Source organism: Symsagittifera roscoffensis, chromosome 8, assembly GCF_963678635.1.
Source record: "Symsagittifera roscoffensis chromosome 8, txSymRosc1.1, whole genome shotgun sequence".
Taxonomy (NCBI): domain Eukaryota; kingdom Metazoa; phylum Xenacoelomorpha; order Acoela; family Convolutidae; genus Symsagittifera; species Symsagittifera roscoffensis.
In genome coordinates this window covers 2,675,329-2,696,107 of record NC_087069.1, presented here as the reverse complement: position 1 = coordinate 2,696,107, position 20,779 = coordinate 2,675,329, and the positions used below count along the sequence as shown (strand labels likewise).

Here is a 20,779-nt window from a genome sequence, read left to right as displayed (position 1 = left end):
ATGGATTTAATATAAAACTGTCACACAAAAACATATAAAAATAGGTTGTTCGAGCCGTGTTTTTAATGACAATCACGTAGTCTGAGGATCCGAGACTCAGCTATGTGGTTGTGTTCGCATGTAAACGAAAGCTGATCAAAAGTCGTTTGACTGATGGCCTAAAAATGGTAACTTTTTACTTTGCCCTAGACAGACAAGAAAATCAACTGGCAAGGTCGAGACGGTGAAAAACGAGTAGAATTAAGGTAACTGACGCCTGCCAGTCGTTAATAGGTACTTTTTCTACGCTCCGTCGCTGTGTGATATTTGGGCGAATGTTACAAAGATAACCAGAAGAGGAAAGCCCAGTGCGCATATGATATGAAAACACACAAGCGGTAAATTTGAACAAAGAAATCTATTTAATAAGTTTATCAAAACAATTAGGCTATGAATTGCCTAAGCGTATGAATTGCATATTCGATGCCACATTTTTGGGCAAGGCATAGTAGGGCTTGAACACGAGCGATGAGTTTAGAAGCAGGGAGTTGAAACTGAAAAATTATTCCCAAAATATTTATGGTGTTTTGTTCAAAAACTTACATGTCTAAAATTTTGACGCAGAAGCTTTCCTAAAAATTTAGTAAAATTCTTGAATTAATTTCAATGGTTAAGTCACATAAGAGGTTATCACTTCCATATCTAGAAAATTCCAAGGATTTTGACTGGAATACATGATGAAGGGACTCATGACTGTAACCTCGGTTACTATGATACTTTTGACCTTCTGATTACCATGGTTAAAAAAACTATAATCTAATCAATTAATTTTAGAGGTCAATTCTGATTGGCTATTTTTTCAACATGATGGTTAAGGACCAAAACTTATGCGAAATATTGAAAGGACGTTTGCGCATCGGATGTTTTATCGTTATTTCGATAAGTTTATTGTTAAATTCTCGACGATGCAAATAGTTGCGAAAACGTTCGGATTTTACTTTTTATCAAAATTTCTTTCAATGGTTATAGCCTAGTTTTCTTAGCCTCTTATGTGACTTAATTCATAAGCGAAGCGCGCGAACCAAAGTGGGACTGAGCAAGTTTTATAAGATGATAAAGTACGTAGCTTTTGATCTCATTTTTCACCACTTTTTTGTTTTATTAAGTTGACAATGCTAATTGTGGTATTTGTTGGAACAGAAGGATAAATAGTAGCGGAGCTTTTGTTTTTTCAGAAGTGAAGATGATAATTTTAGTCTCCGAGCACTGGAATGCTCAGTAGGGATGAGTTTTTGCTTTGAAATTAAGAACTAGAGAAGGCGACAGATGCAATGTCCCATTTCAGTCTAATGACTTCCAAGATAGCTTCTGGTACGTATCTGAACCCTTAGGCAATACGACTTAGACCAGTTCAAATCTTTTATTTAGTTCAAGTATTGAGAGTTACAAAAAGTTCGGACCTACAAAAATAATTAAAAAGAGCAATCTGCCAATTTCGAGCTAATTTTGCATGCAAATTTGTGTTTTTAGGATTTATGGAGACTTACTTTTTGCCTGAAAATTTAGTTTATGCAGCCAAAAATTGTCTGATATTGGTCAGTTGCTCTTTTAATTAATTTTTTCTGTCCGAATTTTTTGCTATAGAGAATTGCAAAAAGTTGGAACAGACAGTATTAATTAGAAAGAGCAAATGATCGATTTCAGAAAACCTTTCAGCTAACTTTTCAGATAAAAGTTACGACTCAAGGTCACCTAAAAACTTGAGTTAGCATGCATAAACTGCTCAAAATTGACAGATTGCTTTTTAAAATTATTTCTGTCTGTTCCAATTTTTTGCTAATTGTTATACTAATTATATCTCACGTAACACAGTGAATTTGTGAGCTTAACACAATGATTTTGTGATTTTAATTCAGTCAGTTTTCATAGCATTTAGAGACTTGTCAATTAAAATCTGCCCTCCTTGGTTGTTGCACTAATGGAAGTGTCTATGCTGTTTGTGTTTTTCAGTTTCTAACGACCCCGATGCATAGAAAATCACTTTTTAGTTTTCGTATTATAAATTTGATTGTCCCACTATCATTCAGTAGTTTTTCGGTTCGTTTCTGAATGCTTTAAGTACAACCTGGCGCTGCTCCTATAGTACATGCAAACAATTAGTGGAATAGATCCTATGTTTTCCACTTCAAGAATTTTTTACGAGTATTCACGCTACGTGTTTTCTTGCTTTCATGATAATTATAAGCGTTGTGCTGGTTGGCATGTAGCGTGAGGGAATGATAATATTCTCATCGAATAAGGCTAGGCTGAATTGGCCTTACAAGAGTCCCTTAGCGTTGATGTCAAATTTAGCGTCATCTCAACTGGTCATCATATTGTTTTGTTTAAAAGCGTTCGCCTTCCAACGATTGAAGATTCGGCTCTAGTCTCGACAACATGGCAGAAGTTGTCTAGGAATATTGTGAAATTCGTTGTCTCAGTTGAGTGTATCCAACATTGTTGCAAAGAAGTGAGTGAGTGTGAAAATTTGTCTTCAGGGCATAAGCGAGGCGACATTTTGGGTGGTTTTAAAGCATTAATTGGCTTAAATTATCGATACTCGAGTTCAAATTTGCTCATATTTCTTTTCTTAACTCATTCAGATGGTAAGTTGGAAGTTTTCACGGAACATTTGCTGAAGAAACACTCACAGTTGGTTTGAAAATATACTGGGGCGTGTTACTGAAATATAATTGTCGTTTTAATTAACGAAAAGTGAGCTCTAAATAGTGAGCATTTCAGGTTAATGATTTTTTCAGGGAACCGCGTCTATCATAGTATTACCAATCTTCGCAGTTTAATTTAATTTATTGAAAATAAGCTAGTGGGCAAAACTGTACGCAAAGCGAATCGGTAGTTTAAAAAAAAACTAAAATACAAAAGGTGCCCTTCCGTTTAGTTAAGGTAAATGCTTTAGCTTGATCGGGCCATACCATCGTTATAAAAATGCTTATATATCAGCTAATTGTATCATTTTATCAATGAAGTCATATATCAGCATTAAATGCATCGCAATGTTAATTTATCTTAGCCGTACTTCCTCTACAAAAGCGCTAATGGAGTTGTCGATAAATTGAACATTGCGCATCGATCTGCATCCTCTTATACAAAGTATAGAGCGCCTCAGAAGCGCGAAGCTAATTTTAGTTCTACCGGTAGTTTTATTATACGGAACATTTATTTCGAAAAGGAATTTCAATTGGAATAGAAAAGCCATGCTGTAATCCAGTGCTAATTATTTTGATTATTATGGTTTTTGTTATGATTATGATTATTATTGCTGTGTGGGTATGCCACTGGGATGTGAGTCCTGTCTCATTATTTACAATTCTCGGAGGAAAACTTTGTTTGCAGGCCTTCTAAGTATTCATATTTTTTTGGTTGTTTCCTGTGCTTAGGAGCTGTTTTTTTTGCAATCCTGATCAGCCTTCTGCCTTATAGAGCACTCGCGTTCAAAATCCAAAGTTTTCTTCTTAAAGCTCGAGTTACTTATCGTTCTTTCTTCTCATTGTCATCTGTTTGTTAAGAGCATGTGAGCTAGTTTTTGCTATCCAAAGCGCATAATTTTGCCATCTAATTGTTGTCCGAGGAGTCAAATCTTTGATTAAATCGAATACCCAGTCAGACCAAAGTTTGGCGATGACGTTCGCATTGCTGTCAATGTTTGAAGAGGTTGTTGGACCATGTTTTCACTCAGTCCATCAAAGTCACACTTGCAGAAGTTAAACCTCTTTTCACGGTTGTTTATTTTCCTGCTATTTGCATTTGACGAAGTTGGGAAGGGATCAAAATATTTTCAAATCATTTGGGCTAGCGAATGATGTTAGTGGTTTATCATTTTTAAACAACATGGAGACGCAGGTTTTGCTTTGTTTTGAAGTTCACTATTTGTTTCATATTTGCTTCCAGTGTCTTGGCTACAAAGTTGTCATCACACTGGTTGTTGTTAGTCGTATATGTCTACCAGTCATTTTTAGGCAAATTGAAATAGCCCGTCAGCATTCTTTTTTTTGTGGGGAAACTTGCTGAGAAAGTTACGCATTTCAGTGACTGACTGCATTCAATTGGTTTCCTCGACAGACTGCTGTCTGGTGGGTTATACACTACTGCAAGCAAGAAAAGGTTGATTAAAATTTATTCTCAGAAGCACAAAAGAGTCCTTGACCAGGGTTGGCATGTTATTTAACATTGTTATTTAACATGGAATTTAACTTACAGTGTTATTTACAATTTCTAACAGTGATGTTAGCTATTTCTTAGAGATATGAGTAATTCTTAGAAAAACACAACGCAACTATACTGCATGCTTGTTCCGAAACGATTGTAGCGAATCCCGGACGGATGAAAAAAAAATTTCAAACCAATTGCAGTTTCACTTGACAAACTACAGAGCGAAAAATCTCACCTGACGTATGGGAAGCTTCGTGCTCAACTCGGCGTTGAGAAAGCCGGAAAGTTGGCGTTTCTGTTCAAGAAACTCAACTCTTGTTGATATGTTAATTTAATTAACAATTTAACAAAAATAACATGTTTTTTTTCGATAAATAACAGTTAGTTTGTTATTTTTGTTTTTAACTTACATTTTGCCAACCCTGTCCTTGACTTGTAGTATTGTATATTTTTTTGGGTCATTGTCAATTTGTTGCGATCGGCTCTGTAAAGTTTTGTATTTTTCAAGAAAGAGTTCACCATTTTTCATTTCCTTTGTTAGCCATGTTTCAGTGAGCTGAAGTGTACACTTTTCTCTATAAAATAGATTTTGCACTTTGTTTCTTTGATTTCAAAAGACTTCGTACGTTATTAAGTAGGACCTCGTTATTTCTATCTAGTCATCGTTCTTGTATTTGTTCATTTTTTTAAATCATTTTATTTTGTCTTCTTTTCTTATGGACATTTATTTTGCTAGTAATTCCGCGAACGGTTACAAAGTGTTCTGAGTTTTCGCCGTCTCTCTCCTTGGCGTTAGAAATCTCTCTTTTGAGCGCACTCGTTTCTTTCGTGTAAACTTCTGTAATTCTCCTCTGCTTCAGGGAGATTTCTCAATTTCTCTTGCTTGTCCTGAATACGAATTTTAGAGGGCGAGCGTCCCTATAATTTTTTCCCATGCAGGTCCCTTTTATCGCTTTCTTTAATTAAATTTCTCTCACAATGTCCAGCCCTTTCACGCAAAAGTCATGGAGAAGCCCAATGTCGTCATTCATTCTGTCTTCGGCCAAATTCTTTTTACTTTCTTCGACTTTGTGAAGTGTTATGTTGCTCTCCCGTGACTCTCGGTCTAATCGTTCCTTTTCCTCGTTTGAAAGGGTGTCTTTCATAATGTTTTTTTAGTATTTGCCGTTTGATATCGTTGCTTCTGGGATAACCTGTTTTCAATTCAGTGAGCAAGCTTTCTTGGCGTTCCAGAATATCTTTCATTTTCGATTCAAAATTGCTATCAAACTGACAGAAATTTGCCTCATTTGCTGTCTCAATTTTAGTATTCAAATCGGCAGTTGTTTTCTTGCTGTCCGTTAGTTTCTGCTCAGCGTCTTGAAAGTGTCTGTGGTTTTAGGGCACTCGGTTTCTTCCAGCTTTTTTTTACCAGGTTCAAGTCATTTTTTATACAACCACATCAAGCCTGGTTTGTTCACATTCAAAGCAAGCCAGTGAACCGTCCTTGCATTCTGAGCTACACTCGCCACATGGGATGTTAGTCGATAGATTACCTGTATGTTCAGCCATTTTAAAGAGTAACAACACCCCTCCAAATCGTTAAGGATTGGATACACAAAGCTTTTTACCCAGAAAATGTGCCTCTTGATCAATTATGATTTTGGAGTTACAGATTCTGCTCTTGAGTTAACAATGCCCTACCGAACTGCAAGGGTTTAGATGCACAAAGTTCAACAAACTTTTTTAACCAAACAAATGCCCCTCCTAATCAATTAGGATTTTCGGAGGCACAAAAACACGTTTTAAGTTACTTTAATTGTGTAGATTTTTTTGATTTTGTTTTCGTTTTTTTTCTGACGGTTTATTCTTTTTAGTCTTGATGTTTATCTCTTTCGATTCTTCTTTTCCAATCTTTCTTGAAGGGCTTGTTTTTGGCTTGATAGGCGGGGTCGTTAATTTATCGATTTTTCTCCACAAGTAGATAGAAGCTCTAGTTCCAAATCAAATGATGAGTGAACTTCGGATAGTATCTGCAAGACTGTTTCAGTTTCAATTTGGGTTTTCTACTCGAAGTCAGCTTCCTCCTCGCGTATTTTATTGGAATCCCGATCTTTTAAGGCTGCTCTAAGATGTTGTTGGTTCCTGCTCGTTGGACATACACGATTCCAGCACTTTTAGGGGAGAAGTAATGGATGAAACGGAGAAACTTAGGGATACTATAGGGTCGATATTGAACAATGCAGCTGGGTGTTATTATGATTTAATGTCGTGCCAGATTACATTTTTTATGGGCTCTTTGAAGCCTTCGTTTCTTCAAGAGGTTCTGCAAGATCTTCAATTTGTTTTTCGCTTTTCCGTTGAAGCAAAATCCCGGGATGGTGTAGTTTCTTCCGAAAAATTGTTTGGTCGTAATATGGAATAAACTGGAATGTATGGTCCAGCGGTTCCGCGCCAATAGGAAACATTCAGTGCCGGTCTCTGAAATCTCTTAAGTTGTTAAGAGCTATCCAATCCAGCTACCCGGTCTTTCTAAAATCCTCTGAAACTATTTCGTACCCCTACTAAGGTACAAGGTTTAGTAAGATGAATAATGGTATGATTTACCCAATATAATCGCTTCAAATATAGTATGACTATTATTTTATTAGTAATATTATGAATTGGGCAAAGGTAGGGATTGCTGCCTAAGATACAGTGAGAGATCAGATAAGGGTTTCTCATTCTACACAGTTTGCACATGCATAAGAAAGTTCAGCTGCAGGTGCGCAACAGTTATAGTTTAAATTGATGTGGTCATGTTTCATCAAAAAATACTCGTTTTTTTGATGAAACATGACCACATCAATTTAAACTATGAGGCTATTGTGTTCCTGGAATTCACCTTCTCCCAGGTTAGATTGTCATGATGGCGTGTGCTATACGGTACCAGTAATTATTCCTGTGGATATCGTATCTGACAGCAGAAAGAACAAAAGGAGTGGAATGGTCAGTTTATACTAAGTGCCATATATTGCAGTCCTAATTTAATGTTAATACGCTGCATAGAGTCAGGAAGTCTTTCAACACCTGAAAATAGGGCTATGGTAGAAAATTAAGAAAATTCAATGCTTCATAATAGGTTACTGCAGGCTAAATCCAGTTGGTAACTTTTCTTTTGAAATTCTCCAGTAATTTTAGTTCTTATTTTTTGATGGACATAAGCGTTTGCTTACATATAGAATTATTGGTCAGATTGTCGACTTGTAAAAATCAAGTTTATTCTGGGGCGATAAATTTTTTGATGCATTTCTGCGTCAAAACTGATAGAAATTGTATGTTTTCTTGTTTTTAAATTGAACATGATCAGGCCATGTGACTTTGAAGTTAGGAAACTGGCCCAGACTTTTCACAAGTGAGAGTGAAGAAAGATATTCATCTTCGACATTTGGGTGTCCATGACAAGCTTTGATTATCAGAAAATAGATTTCCTTTGAATTTAACGTTATTGCAACTGCTCCAACTTTGTAAGCTATTCAGATCCGTTTATGTTACCAATACGACGAGACGAGTAAATATTAATTTCAAGTAATCAGCATAGGATAGGTGCTATAGAAGATAGAGTCAGGTAGATGATTATTAAAGTCGACAAGGATAGCCGGTTACTGAGCAAGAAGCATAGAATGTTCCGACGGGGAGGGTTCTCATGCTTGAAGGACCGAATGCTTGAAAAATTTCAACCAATCAAAATCGCTAAGCGTTTCTATTGGCTAAATGCCTTTCTCACAAAATCGAAGTCAATATTAACAGAAAATGTATTAAATCAGTGGAAAATAATCAAAAATATTACAAATTGCGGGTTACAACCGCAATACTATTCAGATAATCATCAAGATTAATGAGGTCAAAATCATAAGAGGTTTCCAGTCTTGAAAACTCATCTGCTTATTATCAAATCGGTCAATATTAACTTTTATGGCCTGGATTTCTTTTCTTACTTTAAGTTTTTTGCGATTTACTTTGAGATTTTGAATGCTCAATTCTGATTGGTTGAAAGTAAGCTAAATTAATTTCAAGCATTCGGTCCTTCAAGCATGAGGGACGCCACCTGTTCCGACCATATATCTTTCAAATTAGTTTCGTTTTTTTTTGCGTGGTGTGATACAAGGATCTGAACAATAAACTACAAACTAGGCATATTCGACAGTCTTAGAAAAACAGGCAAACTGGACAACCGCTTTTGAAGATAAATGATAAGAAAAACCCAAAAATAAGAATTTCATTTTTTTTTTCAGTTTTTTTTGCCCAAAATTGCGTTAATAAAACTCCATTTTTAGGGGAGAAGAAATGGATGCTGCAGAGAAACTTAATGATACTACAGGGTCGATATTGGTTTATGCGGTGGGGTGTCAATTTGTGATTTAATATACCGAGCCAGGTTTCAATTCGAAGCCTTTTTTGCATAAATATTTTGAGCTTTTGATTCACAAAATGGCGTTAATTCCAAAAACTAATACATTCGAGTAAAACTAGACTTAACCACAAATAAGCTATTGTAAACGGCCTAAATTAAGCAAGCTCGCTCGCTTTACTTGCTCGAAATTACGCGATAGATAAAAAACTTCGAACTAGTTCTTCTCGAAACTGGAAAAACGTTTTGGAAATTTTTCATTGCCGTTCGAATCACAACTGAAAAAAAACCACATAAATATTCCTCCACATTTGTCAAATGGTTGGAACAAAAATAGTATGGGCTTTAGAAAATAGCCCTGGGCTACACCAGAGGCTACGGTTTGGAGTTTTGAGACAGATCTTGCGACTTTTGCAGATCGGGGCTTTTCATCCAGATTCCTACAAAGAATATAATAAATGTTTGAATGCGCCAAATGTGAGGACGTTCCAAAGCAGATTGTTGTGGTCGATTGTGTCTATCGCCTTTAAGAAATCTAAATAACACAAATCATTGATAATTCAGTCCCAGTAAATGACCTATAGAAGGAATTGAACGAGGGTAAAAGCTGCGGGATATCTGATTGTTGTCGTTGTTACTTGCTGTCAGGAACGTGATGTTCGTTAACTGAAAAGCGGAGGGTACCGTATTTGGAAACCCGAATGAACAGTCATAATATGATCATATTGCAAATGCCTCGAATATATACCATTTTTAGCTGTATGCACCACTATTATATACCAACTATTTCTTTTTAAGAGTAACGAGCGTAGTGAAGACTCCTATATACGTCTTACTATTTTTTTTCAGGAATCCTAAAATACTCTAATAACTACAGATGTGCATTCATACATATTGATGCATTCATGAATACCCTTAGGTATTTATGCACTTTTTGAGTTCAATTGAAATTCATCTGCTGAAACGGGCGTAAATAGCACTCTTCAAATAGGAACGCGGAAATGGCGCAAAAATGTGGAAATGGCGTGAACGATTTCTAGTTTCGGAAGTCGAATTTATTTTCCAGACTTTCAGCGGAATAAAAACTTTACTTGTTGATCCAGTTTTCTCAATCTGGGCTAATTTTAATCAAAAAAAGCGCCATCACTAATTGTTCTAGAAATCCAAAGAGCTTAAAGGGCATCTGTTTTTTTTCTATGAAATTCGAAAGCTGAGATTTTTTCATTAATATCTGTGTTCGTTTGTATACTTACGTTTATTACTTTTTCAAATCTTCGATTGGCTATGTTTAGCTATAGAGCCAAAGATTAAATTCACGGTTTCAAATCAGTTGCTTTTGAGAATTAGTAAAGCAGATTAAGTGCGCAAACGGAACTCAAAAAGAAAATAACTTATCATAAGGAACACTGCTATTTCGGCCGGCCGTAGGCACAGGTCTATTGGGGTGAGTACATTCGGGTCTGGGGAAGTTAAGAGATGGAGAGTTCTTTGGGGTTAGGGGCAGTGGGAACAGTTCGGGGGACGTTAGCATCTATCCTATTAATATAGGTATTTAAATTGAGTAGCGGAATATGAGCTGCGCTAACGTGCGCATTGTTTAACGGGGGAATAATTCCTCAGTCGAGGAAGTATCAGGCGGCGTAGTGGGAGAACTTTGGAAGTGGGCGCGTCGTTAAACTTGGTGTAGTCTAGACAATTTACCCTCTGTAGTTTTGGTGAAATTTGGTGGTCTTTCAGTGCCCTGCCTCTGAATTTTTCAAATATGTCCAAGACTAGTTACGCTACTGAATATTGCTCCAAAGCTCTTCCAAAGAATTCCGCGTGCTCATCTTTTTAGAATACATTGTGCCCCATCTCAATATGGCTCTCTGCCTAGGCCATCAGATATCCTGCAACCTCCTGATCAGATATCCCCTGTTGATGGGAGGTAGTAGTTGTGCCATTTGCAGACAGTATTGACAATCAGTATAATATTTAGTTAACATGAGTCCATGACGTGCCGTAGCTTCAAGACATGCCCTAGTTGAATGTACTTCTTTTTTTTTTAACTGGAAAGAAACGGTAGCCGCTTTCGATTAACATGATCCGCACTATCTTATGTAATGTGAGTATTGACTGTGGATGGGTGCAGTGTGTGTGTGTGTGTGTCTTTGTTTACTAGTATGTGGTTGTATTGTGTAGTGGGTGGGGGCAGTAGCAGTAAGGTGCAGCAGTTGCTGGAGGGACTGCAGAGTGGGGATGAGAGTGTGCAGCTGCAGGCGGCGCTGGAGATGTGTCAGCTGCTGGTCATGGCCAACGAGGACGACACCCACCCCGACCTCACCCCCACTTCCTCGGCGGCTGCTGCTGCACATTTGGGAGGGGGAGGTGCTGCCGGGTTCCCCACCAAACAGACAGTGGCTGCTCTGAGTGATTTGTTGGGTAAAGAGCACAACTTCGAGCTGATGAATGTGGCCTGCAGGGCTCTCACCTACCTCATGCAACTCTTCCCCAGATCCACCACAGTCGTAGTGGACTGTGTGCCTCTGCTGCTTCAAAAGGTAAGAAAGTGATTACTTAACATCCAGTCTCCTCTGAACAATTGCTACTTTATCTGCAACAGCCTTACCTTCTTTCAACTGTGCCCCTAAAATTTCCAGAGACTGTCATGTAGAGAAATCGTGCAACGATTAAACGAAGAAAAAATGATCAGCGTTTTCGGGTCGGAGAATCATCTACAGCATTATCCTAAGCATTCCGTCTCAAAATTTCAACCGTTAAATGAGCGAAATCAAACAGCTTACTGTAAGCTATTTACAAGAGGCTGTTGACGCAGCTTTTTTGTTTATATTTGTTGTTGTTATTGTGTGTGTGTAGGTTGAGCACATAGAGTGTATGGATGTGGGGGAGCAGAGTGTGTGCGCCCTGGAGATGTTGTCGCGCAGACACCACCGCACTCTGCTGCACGCGGGCGCCATCCACGCCACCCTCCTCTACCTAGACTTCTTCTCCATCCAGGTAACACAGCAACACAAATACACACGCACTCGTTAGCCATTTCAACTTGTCATTTAATATAACCTCTTCATTCTGATTCATATAATCAATGATATTGGACTCCTCATCTTTTGTCATGTAAAAATGTCTTTAAATATGTTTCCTGATTCCCACAAAAAACATGGACGACAGATACGATACATATTCTAAGTTCACATTTAATGTGAAAGATCTCTTCGATATACTGGAGAAAAAAGAGACACAACAAATTGTTTTCAATGTTTTTACTCAAGTCACAAATGAAAGTCTTCATTAAAAATGTTACCTTATGCTGTTGCTGTATAGCCTGTATTCACAACATCGTTTTTATAGCATCCTTTCAATTTTGAATAGTTAGTTGCAAGTTCCTGTTTGATAATAGCGGGTCTTATGAAAATATATGGGATTTGGTTTTTTTGAGAAGCGTTGGCAAACTTCAACCCTTTTCTAGGAAATTTAAGTTTCCCCAAGAACTACTCTACTGATTTTCAAAAAAATCCTTTGGGCAAACCGGCTACTCCACTATTGGCGAGCACATTCAGCTTCTCCCTTTTTACTTTATCACACGATCGGCTTTCGAAAATATCAGTGGGTGAATCAGCGATAAGCAAGGGTATTGCAACCGGGTACTAGACTTTTTCCCGCAAACAACTTTGGTCACAGAATGATAAATATTTAGAAAGTTGTTTGAAATGGTAGATTTACAAATATGCAGCTTATGTAGCGTACTTGTTTTGGCTGTTTAGAGCTTGCATTTTAGCGGGTAGATGCAAATGTCATGATTTTTTTTGCCGAAAGTATTTTGGCTGTTTTTCAGCTTATGAAGTGTCGGCTTTAATTCTGTCGGCTTTCTTGCCTAATGTTCTGTTTTAGCTTGTTTCCATTCGTTTTTTAAATTTATTTCAGTTTTGTTTGAAAAAATTCGAAAAAAAATATGAAAATTTTTTCGAAATTTGGTCGATAATTTTTCTGGAATTTTCTATTTAGTTTTTTCTCTTTCAAAACTTTATTGGGATATTTTCCTCGATACTTCTTGATCGGCCTGCAGTTCTTATCATATTATTTGCGGCGAAGGTAATTAAAGTAATGAGAGACTCGGTTTTAGTAGGCCTTAAGTGCTTTCATATTTTGCTCGTAATTTTCAGAATTTCTTTTGTTCAAAATAACAATTTTGTTTTGTTTGTGCTATTTGTTTCTTGTTCTTTTTCTCTCCTTCGATATAGTGTTTTTTTTTTCATTCGCAAGTCAAGTTCAAGCAGGCTAATATGATTCAGGTGTTTCGTCTTTATACCTATCAAAACTTGATGATAGCAAAAAAAAATAAAAATGGACGACAGTTTTTTTCGCCATCATTTTTCTTTTGGATAATTTTTTGTCCTAGTGTGTTTGGACTTAGTTCAGAGCAGTTTTTTGTTCTTATTCCTCGTAATGTCTGAGATTTTTCGTGTGCTAGTCGATTCAATTTAATGGCACATCAAATTTAATGGCACATCAAATGAAAAAAAGTCAAAAGTTGCAACATTTTCTGCTTTTAAAAAATCCCACGTTTGGATTGTTTTAGGAACATTTATCCCGTTTTTTTTCTGCATAGTTACCGCTCTGTAACTTTTTATGCTAGTTCATTTCTGGTTGTTGTGTTCCGCCACAGGTTTTAATCAAAATTAGTTCCATTTTGAGAAAAACAGATAAAAATTCGGGGTGTTGTTTGTTGGCGTTTTTTTTTACGATATGGTGGCTTTATGTATCGCAAGTGGTATTAAGCTCAGCTTCGCCTCTGCGTGGATTGTTTTCATTTTAGCAAAAACTACTTGGCTAAATCTGTGAGATTTTTTAGAGTTTAATCGAAAGAACAGGTTTTCGTCGATCTCTGCTCAAGTGGTGTGGCCCTAATTTTTCGATGAAAAAATGTTCAATTTTTGAAAACATGCCCGTTTTTTAGAAAATTATTTTTGTCAAAAACTACTTTTGCTGATTTTGTCTATTGTTAGTTGGCTAAAAGTGAGATTAAGGGTTAAATGGAGAAAAAAAACAGCTAATAGGAGTTTTCACTGCTTAAGCAGCTACGCCCTAATGATTAGCAGAAAGTTAGTTTTGGACTTGGAAAAGTATGCTTTTTTGACAGAGTTTTAAAATAATTGTGGCCAAAAACTACTGACAAATCTGATATATAGGATTCAATCGAAAGAACAGGTGTTGCTTGGATTTTTTTCTGCCTGCTCTAAAACATAAAACTTTTGCATTTGTAAATTTTTGAAAATTTCATCAAACAGATACCCAGCTTTGGCTGGGCTCTTACTGTTTTTTATTGATCAGCGGCCATAGAACACATGCTAGTGTGTGTGTTGCTTTTAATCTCGAGTTCGGAGAGTTGATTCTGGCACATTGCAGAGTTTTTGTTTGTTTTACTTTTGCTTTTTTACGTTTTTAAATTATCTAGTTCCATTTTCTCCAGTGCATGCTGCAACTGCACGACTCTATTAACACCCCCGGATAAGATCAATCAAATTTTTAATCAAACACTTGTGTTTGTGTGTGAGTAGTAGTTGTGATTGGTTGTTGTTGTTGTTTGCAGGCACAGCGCAGTGCCCTGTCGGTGGTGGCCAACTGCTGTCAGAGTGTCACCTCCCCCTCCCTCCTCCACTCCATCTCAGCCAGTCTGCTGGATCTGGGCTCCCGTCTAGCGGCAGTGAGTGGCTGCACCACAAGTGGCCAGGGGGCCGGTGGGGACAGCAAGTGCACCCACAGCATAGTGCTGGCATTCTCCCGCCTAGTGGACAACTTCATCCTCGACCACAACACACTCGACCTCATCCTGTCCCCCTCACTACTCCTCACGCTCCAACAACTGGCAAGTAGCCATCTCCCCCCCCCCCCCCCCCCCCCTCCTCTGCCTATTATCCACTATTTGAGTTTCAAGGAGCCCGGTCATCACAAATAAAGAAAAGTTATTATTGTTCTATGAGGTTTTGCTGATTTAGAACGTTTTTTTCTCGAATAATTATCCTTTCGATAAGCAAAGGCATTGCAATTGAGTACCAGACTTTTTTCCCGTAAAGCAATTTGTTCACAGAATGGGCGAAATTAAAATGGATATTATTTCAATAAAACCATGGATAGTATGGCGTGTAGTAATTGTGTATTGGGAATTGAGCTCTTTTCCAGTCCCCCCCTCGGAAAATTACAAACAGATTACAAAATTAAGCTGTTTAAAAATTGTTCACACGGCATTTTGCATGAAAGAAATGTTGTAAAAACTTCACTTGTTCACGCTGACACGTTTTAATGCAGTTTATATTGAGAAAAAGCTTTTAAAACTGATTTCCATATATTGAATTTCAGAAAAAAACAAAGGGGGGACTGGAAAAGAGCCAGGAATTGTTTTTGGGTGCCCGTTAAACGTGTTTTCAGAGTATTTCTTTTGTGCCGAAAATTTTAGGTAGAGTTTCGGCGCTAGAAGTTGGCGTTTTTTCCGATTGTTTTTTTATTCGGTTAATTTTCTTTGGTATCATATGGGAGTAATTGAATTCCGATATGAAGTTTTAGAAAAATTTTAATTAGACCTATACTATTTTTAAAAATTGCAAAAAAAATTAAACAAAAAATATTTTCAGTTTTTGATTTTTTTTGATATTTTTTCTCAGTTCAACTAACAAAAGTGGTATAGGCTTTTTATTATTTTGGGTTGTTCAATCGGTTGAATTTATTGCATTCTTATTGGAGCAGATGAAATAGTAAATTAGTTTTAACATTTTTCTGTAGTTTTTTTTAAGTTTTTCGACATTTGATTTTTTCAAAATTTTGTTCTTCAAAGAGCTTTAAGGCCATCTATATTTTTTTTCAAAATTAAAAAGTGTAAGGCTCTTGAATAACATGTCAGTTTTTTTTTCAGTTTTCTTGCGTTCATTACTCTTCTCCAACTGTTAGTTGGCTATGTTAATCAATATTAATTTGATTGCGTTTTTTCGATTGAGTTTTTGTTCAACTTACTCTTTCTGTAGACTTGTTTTTGTCTGATCGGAGTTTCTTTTTTAGGAGTTAAAATTGGTGTTTGTGACTTCAAATTTTGTCAAAATCATTTTTTTGTTCTCAATCACTGTCCCTTTCTTGTTTTTTACCGCCTTGTTTGATTCGGTGTTTTTTGAGCAATTTTTTTAAACCAGAAGAATAAGTTTTAGGATTTTGAATTGGTTTTGAAATTTATCATTTGCACTAGTTAAGTAATTTTAGAATTGTTTTGAGTTTTTTCAGGTGAAGTGTGTTGTTTCTTTAGTCTTATTTGTTTTGATTCGTGAAAAATGAAATACAATTGTTCGGCAACTGTACCTGAAAAAAAAACCAGAATTCGTTTTTTCATCAGTGTGCCGTTAAACACGCCAGTTGGAGTCAAACTGATTTTTTGCTTGTTCAGTTTTCAAAAACGTATCGCAACAATTTTCCAATCTGAGAACTTTTTAAAGAACTTTTTTTCTTGACATATATTTTTTTCATCAGAAGTTGTGCGAAGCTCTTCTTCGCCTCTGTGACACAAAAAGTATTATGATGCTGTTGTTGTTGTTAGTTGTCGAGCTCTCCGCCTGTGCTGACTGGCCAGTGTAGTCGGCTGGTGGTGCGTCTGCTCTCTTCTGTGGCCGGCAGCAGTGCTAGTCTGGCCACACAGCTCCTCCGCAACCACATCCACTCCACAATTCTACACTTGCTCATAGGACCCACAGCCGCCTCTGCTCACTCCTCCCCCGCCAACCCAGTCAATACTCCCCCCGACCCCAATTCACCCAATCAATTCGAGGCGCCCCCTCCATCCACGCCCATTCTGGATATGTTTACAGAGGCTGGCAGCAGAAAATCTCCCTCTCCCAATGGGGAACTCAGAATACTCCCAAAGAACTCCCAAGAGCTGTTGGAAATCACAACCCTCATATAGTAAGACTTCGAAGGATCTTCTATTTTTGATGCTTTCAAATTAATTCACGGTAATCAGACTTGTCATTGCACATGGGGAGTAAGGTTTTATTAAGCGTTATGGCCGTCTTTTTGCTTTCAACAAGCAAATGAACGGATTTTTTCTTCACATTTTTGTGAAGAAAGAAATTACTCGTTAAAATTTAAATTTTTCTCAAGCCAGACCTAGTAATTTTTTCAATTCTTTTGTCTGTTCCGCGGCGTAGAGACTAGTTATAGATTATCAGCGTCCTAAAAAACCAAATTGAGTCCATACATTCAAATTCCTTGAGTTGTTTTTGAGGATGTTTCCGGAGCGAAAAACCTGAGACTAGTTATGATATACTGGCAATTGTAAGCCTTCAAGGCAAGATTTCTCAATGTTTAATCCAATTAGCTCCTTCCAATTAGTTTCATCTAGCATCTGTCAAAATTTCAGTTCTATATTTCAATAGTCGCAAAGAATACAAAAACGTGGATATAGATGAAATTCGTGCATTTAGTCGTTGAAATCCACTATTTGCAACTTCATTGTCCGTGACTGTAGATCATGGTGATTTTTTGTTTTTGTCAGCAATAATTCTCTTGTACAAAAATGCAAATTATAAAAGATTTTATAATTCAAAGAGCTCTGTGTTAATATTTTTCTGAAAATTTCTCAAGAAGTTTTGCATTTTTATTAAAAATCATAAAGTTAGTGGTTATTCTCATATAGGTCTTAATGATTCCTTAGTTTCATCTATTTTTAGTTGCCACATTACTGATTTTTCTGTTTTTTGTGCTGTAGGCAAGTTCTCTTGCAGTTGCCAATACAGTGCAAAACCCCCACTGTTGGTCTTTCCTTGAGCAGGACCGGGAGATAATAATAAAATAAAGTTGTTTTTCAGTTTACCTTTATAGCATTGTTTAACTGATTCCATATAGCTGTTTAAAAATCTGGCTCTTTTTGTTGAATTCCTAGAGCATATACTTCCAACCACGTTTTTTTTCTTCAAAAAATCGAGATATGGCTTGAGCTGCTCATTCTCAGTTGTAGTGGCGAGCAAAGATCAAGTGCCAGCTTCAAATGAGGAAGGAGAGCTACGAGTTTAAGGAATGAGAGCTAGCGCAATAATAGATTTAAGTTTCTTTCATCAATGATTGTCCTTTCTGTAATCAACCGCCAGTCCTATTTTCTGAATTTTTCGCTAATTAGTCTGCGCACAATGAAAAAAGTAACCTTTTATAGACACTTAAGAAAATTCTGATTTGTTTGAATTGCTGCTTTTACAAAGTCAGTTTCAGGTTTTGTTGGCTCTGATAGAGGTTAAGTTGACATGAAACCCAAATTGCTGGTTGGTATTGCTTCTGAGTTTAGAGTTGTAATAAAAAACAGTGAGCAGTGTTTTTTTGATAAATCATTAAAGGACAACTTGTAAAACTGCCATCAGCATGCCAGTTGTGTATCGCTCAAGAATGAGTATGTATGAATCAGTGTTGAAAACAAACAGTTGGTCGCTGAGTTTTGAGACAAAAGTTTCTCCCTCTTAGATTTGCCTGAAGTTTCATGGAAGTTGCCGTGTCCCCCATGGTGTTTGACTCTACTCCAAATTCTCTTTCGCGTTGAAATGCTCTCGAAACAGGCGTACATTTTGGCATGTTTGCTGCGCACTCAGACATAGTTACGAAATCTTTGATAGATAAACCGGGGATGTCTTTGCGTGTTTGGAGCTCGTTCTTAAGTTTTTTGCATGACATTAAGTTATTCTATAAAAATTAGATTTTGCCCCATCACACAGATTTTTCAAACGGGTAGAAATATTTTAGTAAGTATTTATCAAAGTTTGTTTCTGCGTGTTCCACAATTCTAACAGCTAGGAACGCTCAACGGTCGTACTTTTAAACCCCTTTTAAACTTATGTTGCTTAATGTTGAAAAAGAAAAATTTGAAAACTTCAACTTCCTTACTTTTCAATTTTTGTTTTTATAGCAACGCATACAAAAAAGATTCATATCTCAGCAATATTGCTTTTGAATTAAGTATAGAATTAAAGGACGTTTCGTTAGTGTTAAGTGGGATTACGTTATAATTAATGGTTTAGTTTGGGCAGTTAAGGGTTTATCATACAAGTTTATTGCCAGTTATCGCTTTTTTTGCGAGTTGTCGTAATTGCTAACTTATACAAGCTGTTTGTTGTTGCGAGTTAGTCGTGGTGTTGCGGTCTGTTATACTTACTTATAGCTATAAACTGGTGGTGTTCTAGCAATCTGATGCCCAGTGTGCCGCCGGACGACAAGGGACTGCATGAAGTGGACGACCTGCTCTCTACCCCCAATCCACTGGCCCCCCTCTCTGCTCGGAGGAGTGAGTGGCCCAGCAGCAACAATGCTGCAAATGGGGGAGAAGAGGCCCCCATGCACACTAGTAATGCATGTCACTCCCAACAACCAGGTCTGTTCTCGGCAATTTTTGCTGAATAACTCAAATTTTCTCAAGGGATGTCTTCTTGTAGTTCTAATGAAGTGTTTTTCTAATAACTAAAGAGCTGATTGTGCTAATCGAGGTTGAATTCAGCTTCACAAGTCGATTTTAATTGGTACATAGCCAATTGAATAAAATCGCCTTCTCATTCACAAGTTTCGCTAGATTATTGTATAGCGACGTAATGTTGGATAAGCAGCAACCAAACCTCATGTCATCCCTTGAAATAATCGAGGAAAATTTTTCCAGTAAAATTTGTCTTTGTAGTTTGAATTTTGATTTTTTTTAAAGTTCTTTACACAGTGAGAGTAAGTGTACTGTTGAAATCGGGAACTAGACTTTTTCCTGCCAATAACTTCAAATCTATAAACCTAATTCGCAATTTAAACACTTCATTATTACAATTGTTCTTTTATTTGGTGACACTTTTGGTATTATCATGATCTGTTGCTTTGGAATTTTCCTAGCATCTATTCTCTGCTTTATTTGTGGCTAGTGTTTGTGATTTGTCAAGCTTCCGTGGCTGAGTGGTTAGTGCGTGAGTTTCATAATCTCTAGTTCGCAGAACGAATCCCAGACGCAGCCGAATTTTTACTAATTCGAGGCTTATTTGTACTTTTTCTTATTGCACTCAATAAGGCTACTTTTTGTCGTGTTATCGCTAGTGTTTGCGAAGCGAAGCTTCGTTTTTGTTTTTGTGTACAAGCCTACGCGCTCGCTTTATTTGCTTGAAATTAGACGAAAAATCAGAAAGTTCAAACCGGTTTTCTGGACATTTGGAAAATTTAAGGAAATTATTTGAATGTCGTTCGAATCTTATTTGAAAGGGCTTAAATATGATATATTACTCGACCTATTCTGATGATTTTTGTCATACCTGATTTTGCGTAGGAAACAAAAAGAAAAAAGACTTAGCCGCACCCGAATACAAAATTCCTCTCCATTTTTGAATGAACATTGTTTAAAAAAATTTTCATTTTTATTCGGGTTTGTGGTATGTTTGAACTAGTTTTATTATTGAAATTCGACAATTTGCAGGCCTATTCACACTTGGCACAGAGGTTGACTTTGCACCCAAAGGTTTGGAATTTGAAAAACGGTCGGAACTCTTGTCTTTCAGTACATGAAATTGAATTATGTTCAAATTGAATAGTCGGTTTTTCGCCTTGTCTGCTTATTTTCCAAAAAGCGTGGAGTTTTTCTGATTGTAACTATTCTTACTATTATTGGTAATCATCCTGTTATTTCGTCTATTAATTACTGTACCTACTGAAGGAAAGCAAACTCCCCTATCGAATGTGTAAAGGTCAAGAAAACGGAACTTAGTTATCGGATTTCCCAGATTTTACATTTTGCTTTTATCCTATTTCCCCCGCTTATAAGGTAATGTATAAAGGTTGTTATAAATTTTTGATTTTTTTTTTGGTAGACCATCATTCGATAACTTGGCGAACATGTGCCCTAAGCCATTTTTTTTCAAACTCGGCTGTGAATGTCTGTCAATAATATTTTCTATTTGCCTCAGTTTTGTAATAGCTGAACAGGATGGGTGTTTGCAGGAGAGGGAGCAGAGGGTGGGTGTGGGGGAGTGTTGGAGGGCGAAGGGGAGCTGTGTGGTCTGTTTGTGAGAAGTCTCTTCCCCTGTCTGTACCACATGTACTCATCATCTGCAGCAGCCAAACAGGTCTGTCCACTTCTACCTAACTGCCTAAACACTATCCACATGTTTAGTTTCCACCAATGTGTCTCTTGCCGTTGTCAAGTCAGCTTCTCAATCATGTCTGAAATCGAAATTAGATTTGACTCTG

General features: G+C 37.1%; 1 protein-coding gene across 1 annotated transcript in view; it reads left to right on the top strand.

Moving 5' to 3' along the window:
- Positions 1 to 1,218: 1,218 nt before the first annotated feature.
- LOC134853223 (E3 ubiquitin-protein ligase TRIP12-like) overlaps positions 1,219 to 20,779 on the top strand; it is a 92,598-nt gene continuing 73,037 nt past the window's right edge. Inside the window, exons 1-7 of the mRNA XM_063869184.1 lie at positions 1,219 to 1,350; positions 10,739 to 11,097; positions 11,414 to 11,554; positions 14,145 to 14,420; positions 16,131 to 16,492; positions 18,754 to 18,941; positions 20,531 to 20,655. Of these exons, the coding sequence (XP_063725254.1) occupies positions 1,311 to 1,350; positions 10,739 to 11,097; positions 11,414 to 11,554; positions 14,145 to 14,420; positions 16,131 to 16,492; positions 18,754 to 18,941; positions 20,531 to 20,655 (1,491 nt within the window). The 5' untranslated portion in view covers positions 1,219 to 1,310. The remainder of the gene's footprint in view (positions 1,351 to 10,738; positions 11,098 to 11,413; positions 11,555 to 14,144; positions 14,421 to 16,130; positions 16,493 to 18,753; positions 18,942 to 20,530; positions 20,656 to 20,779) is intronic.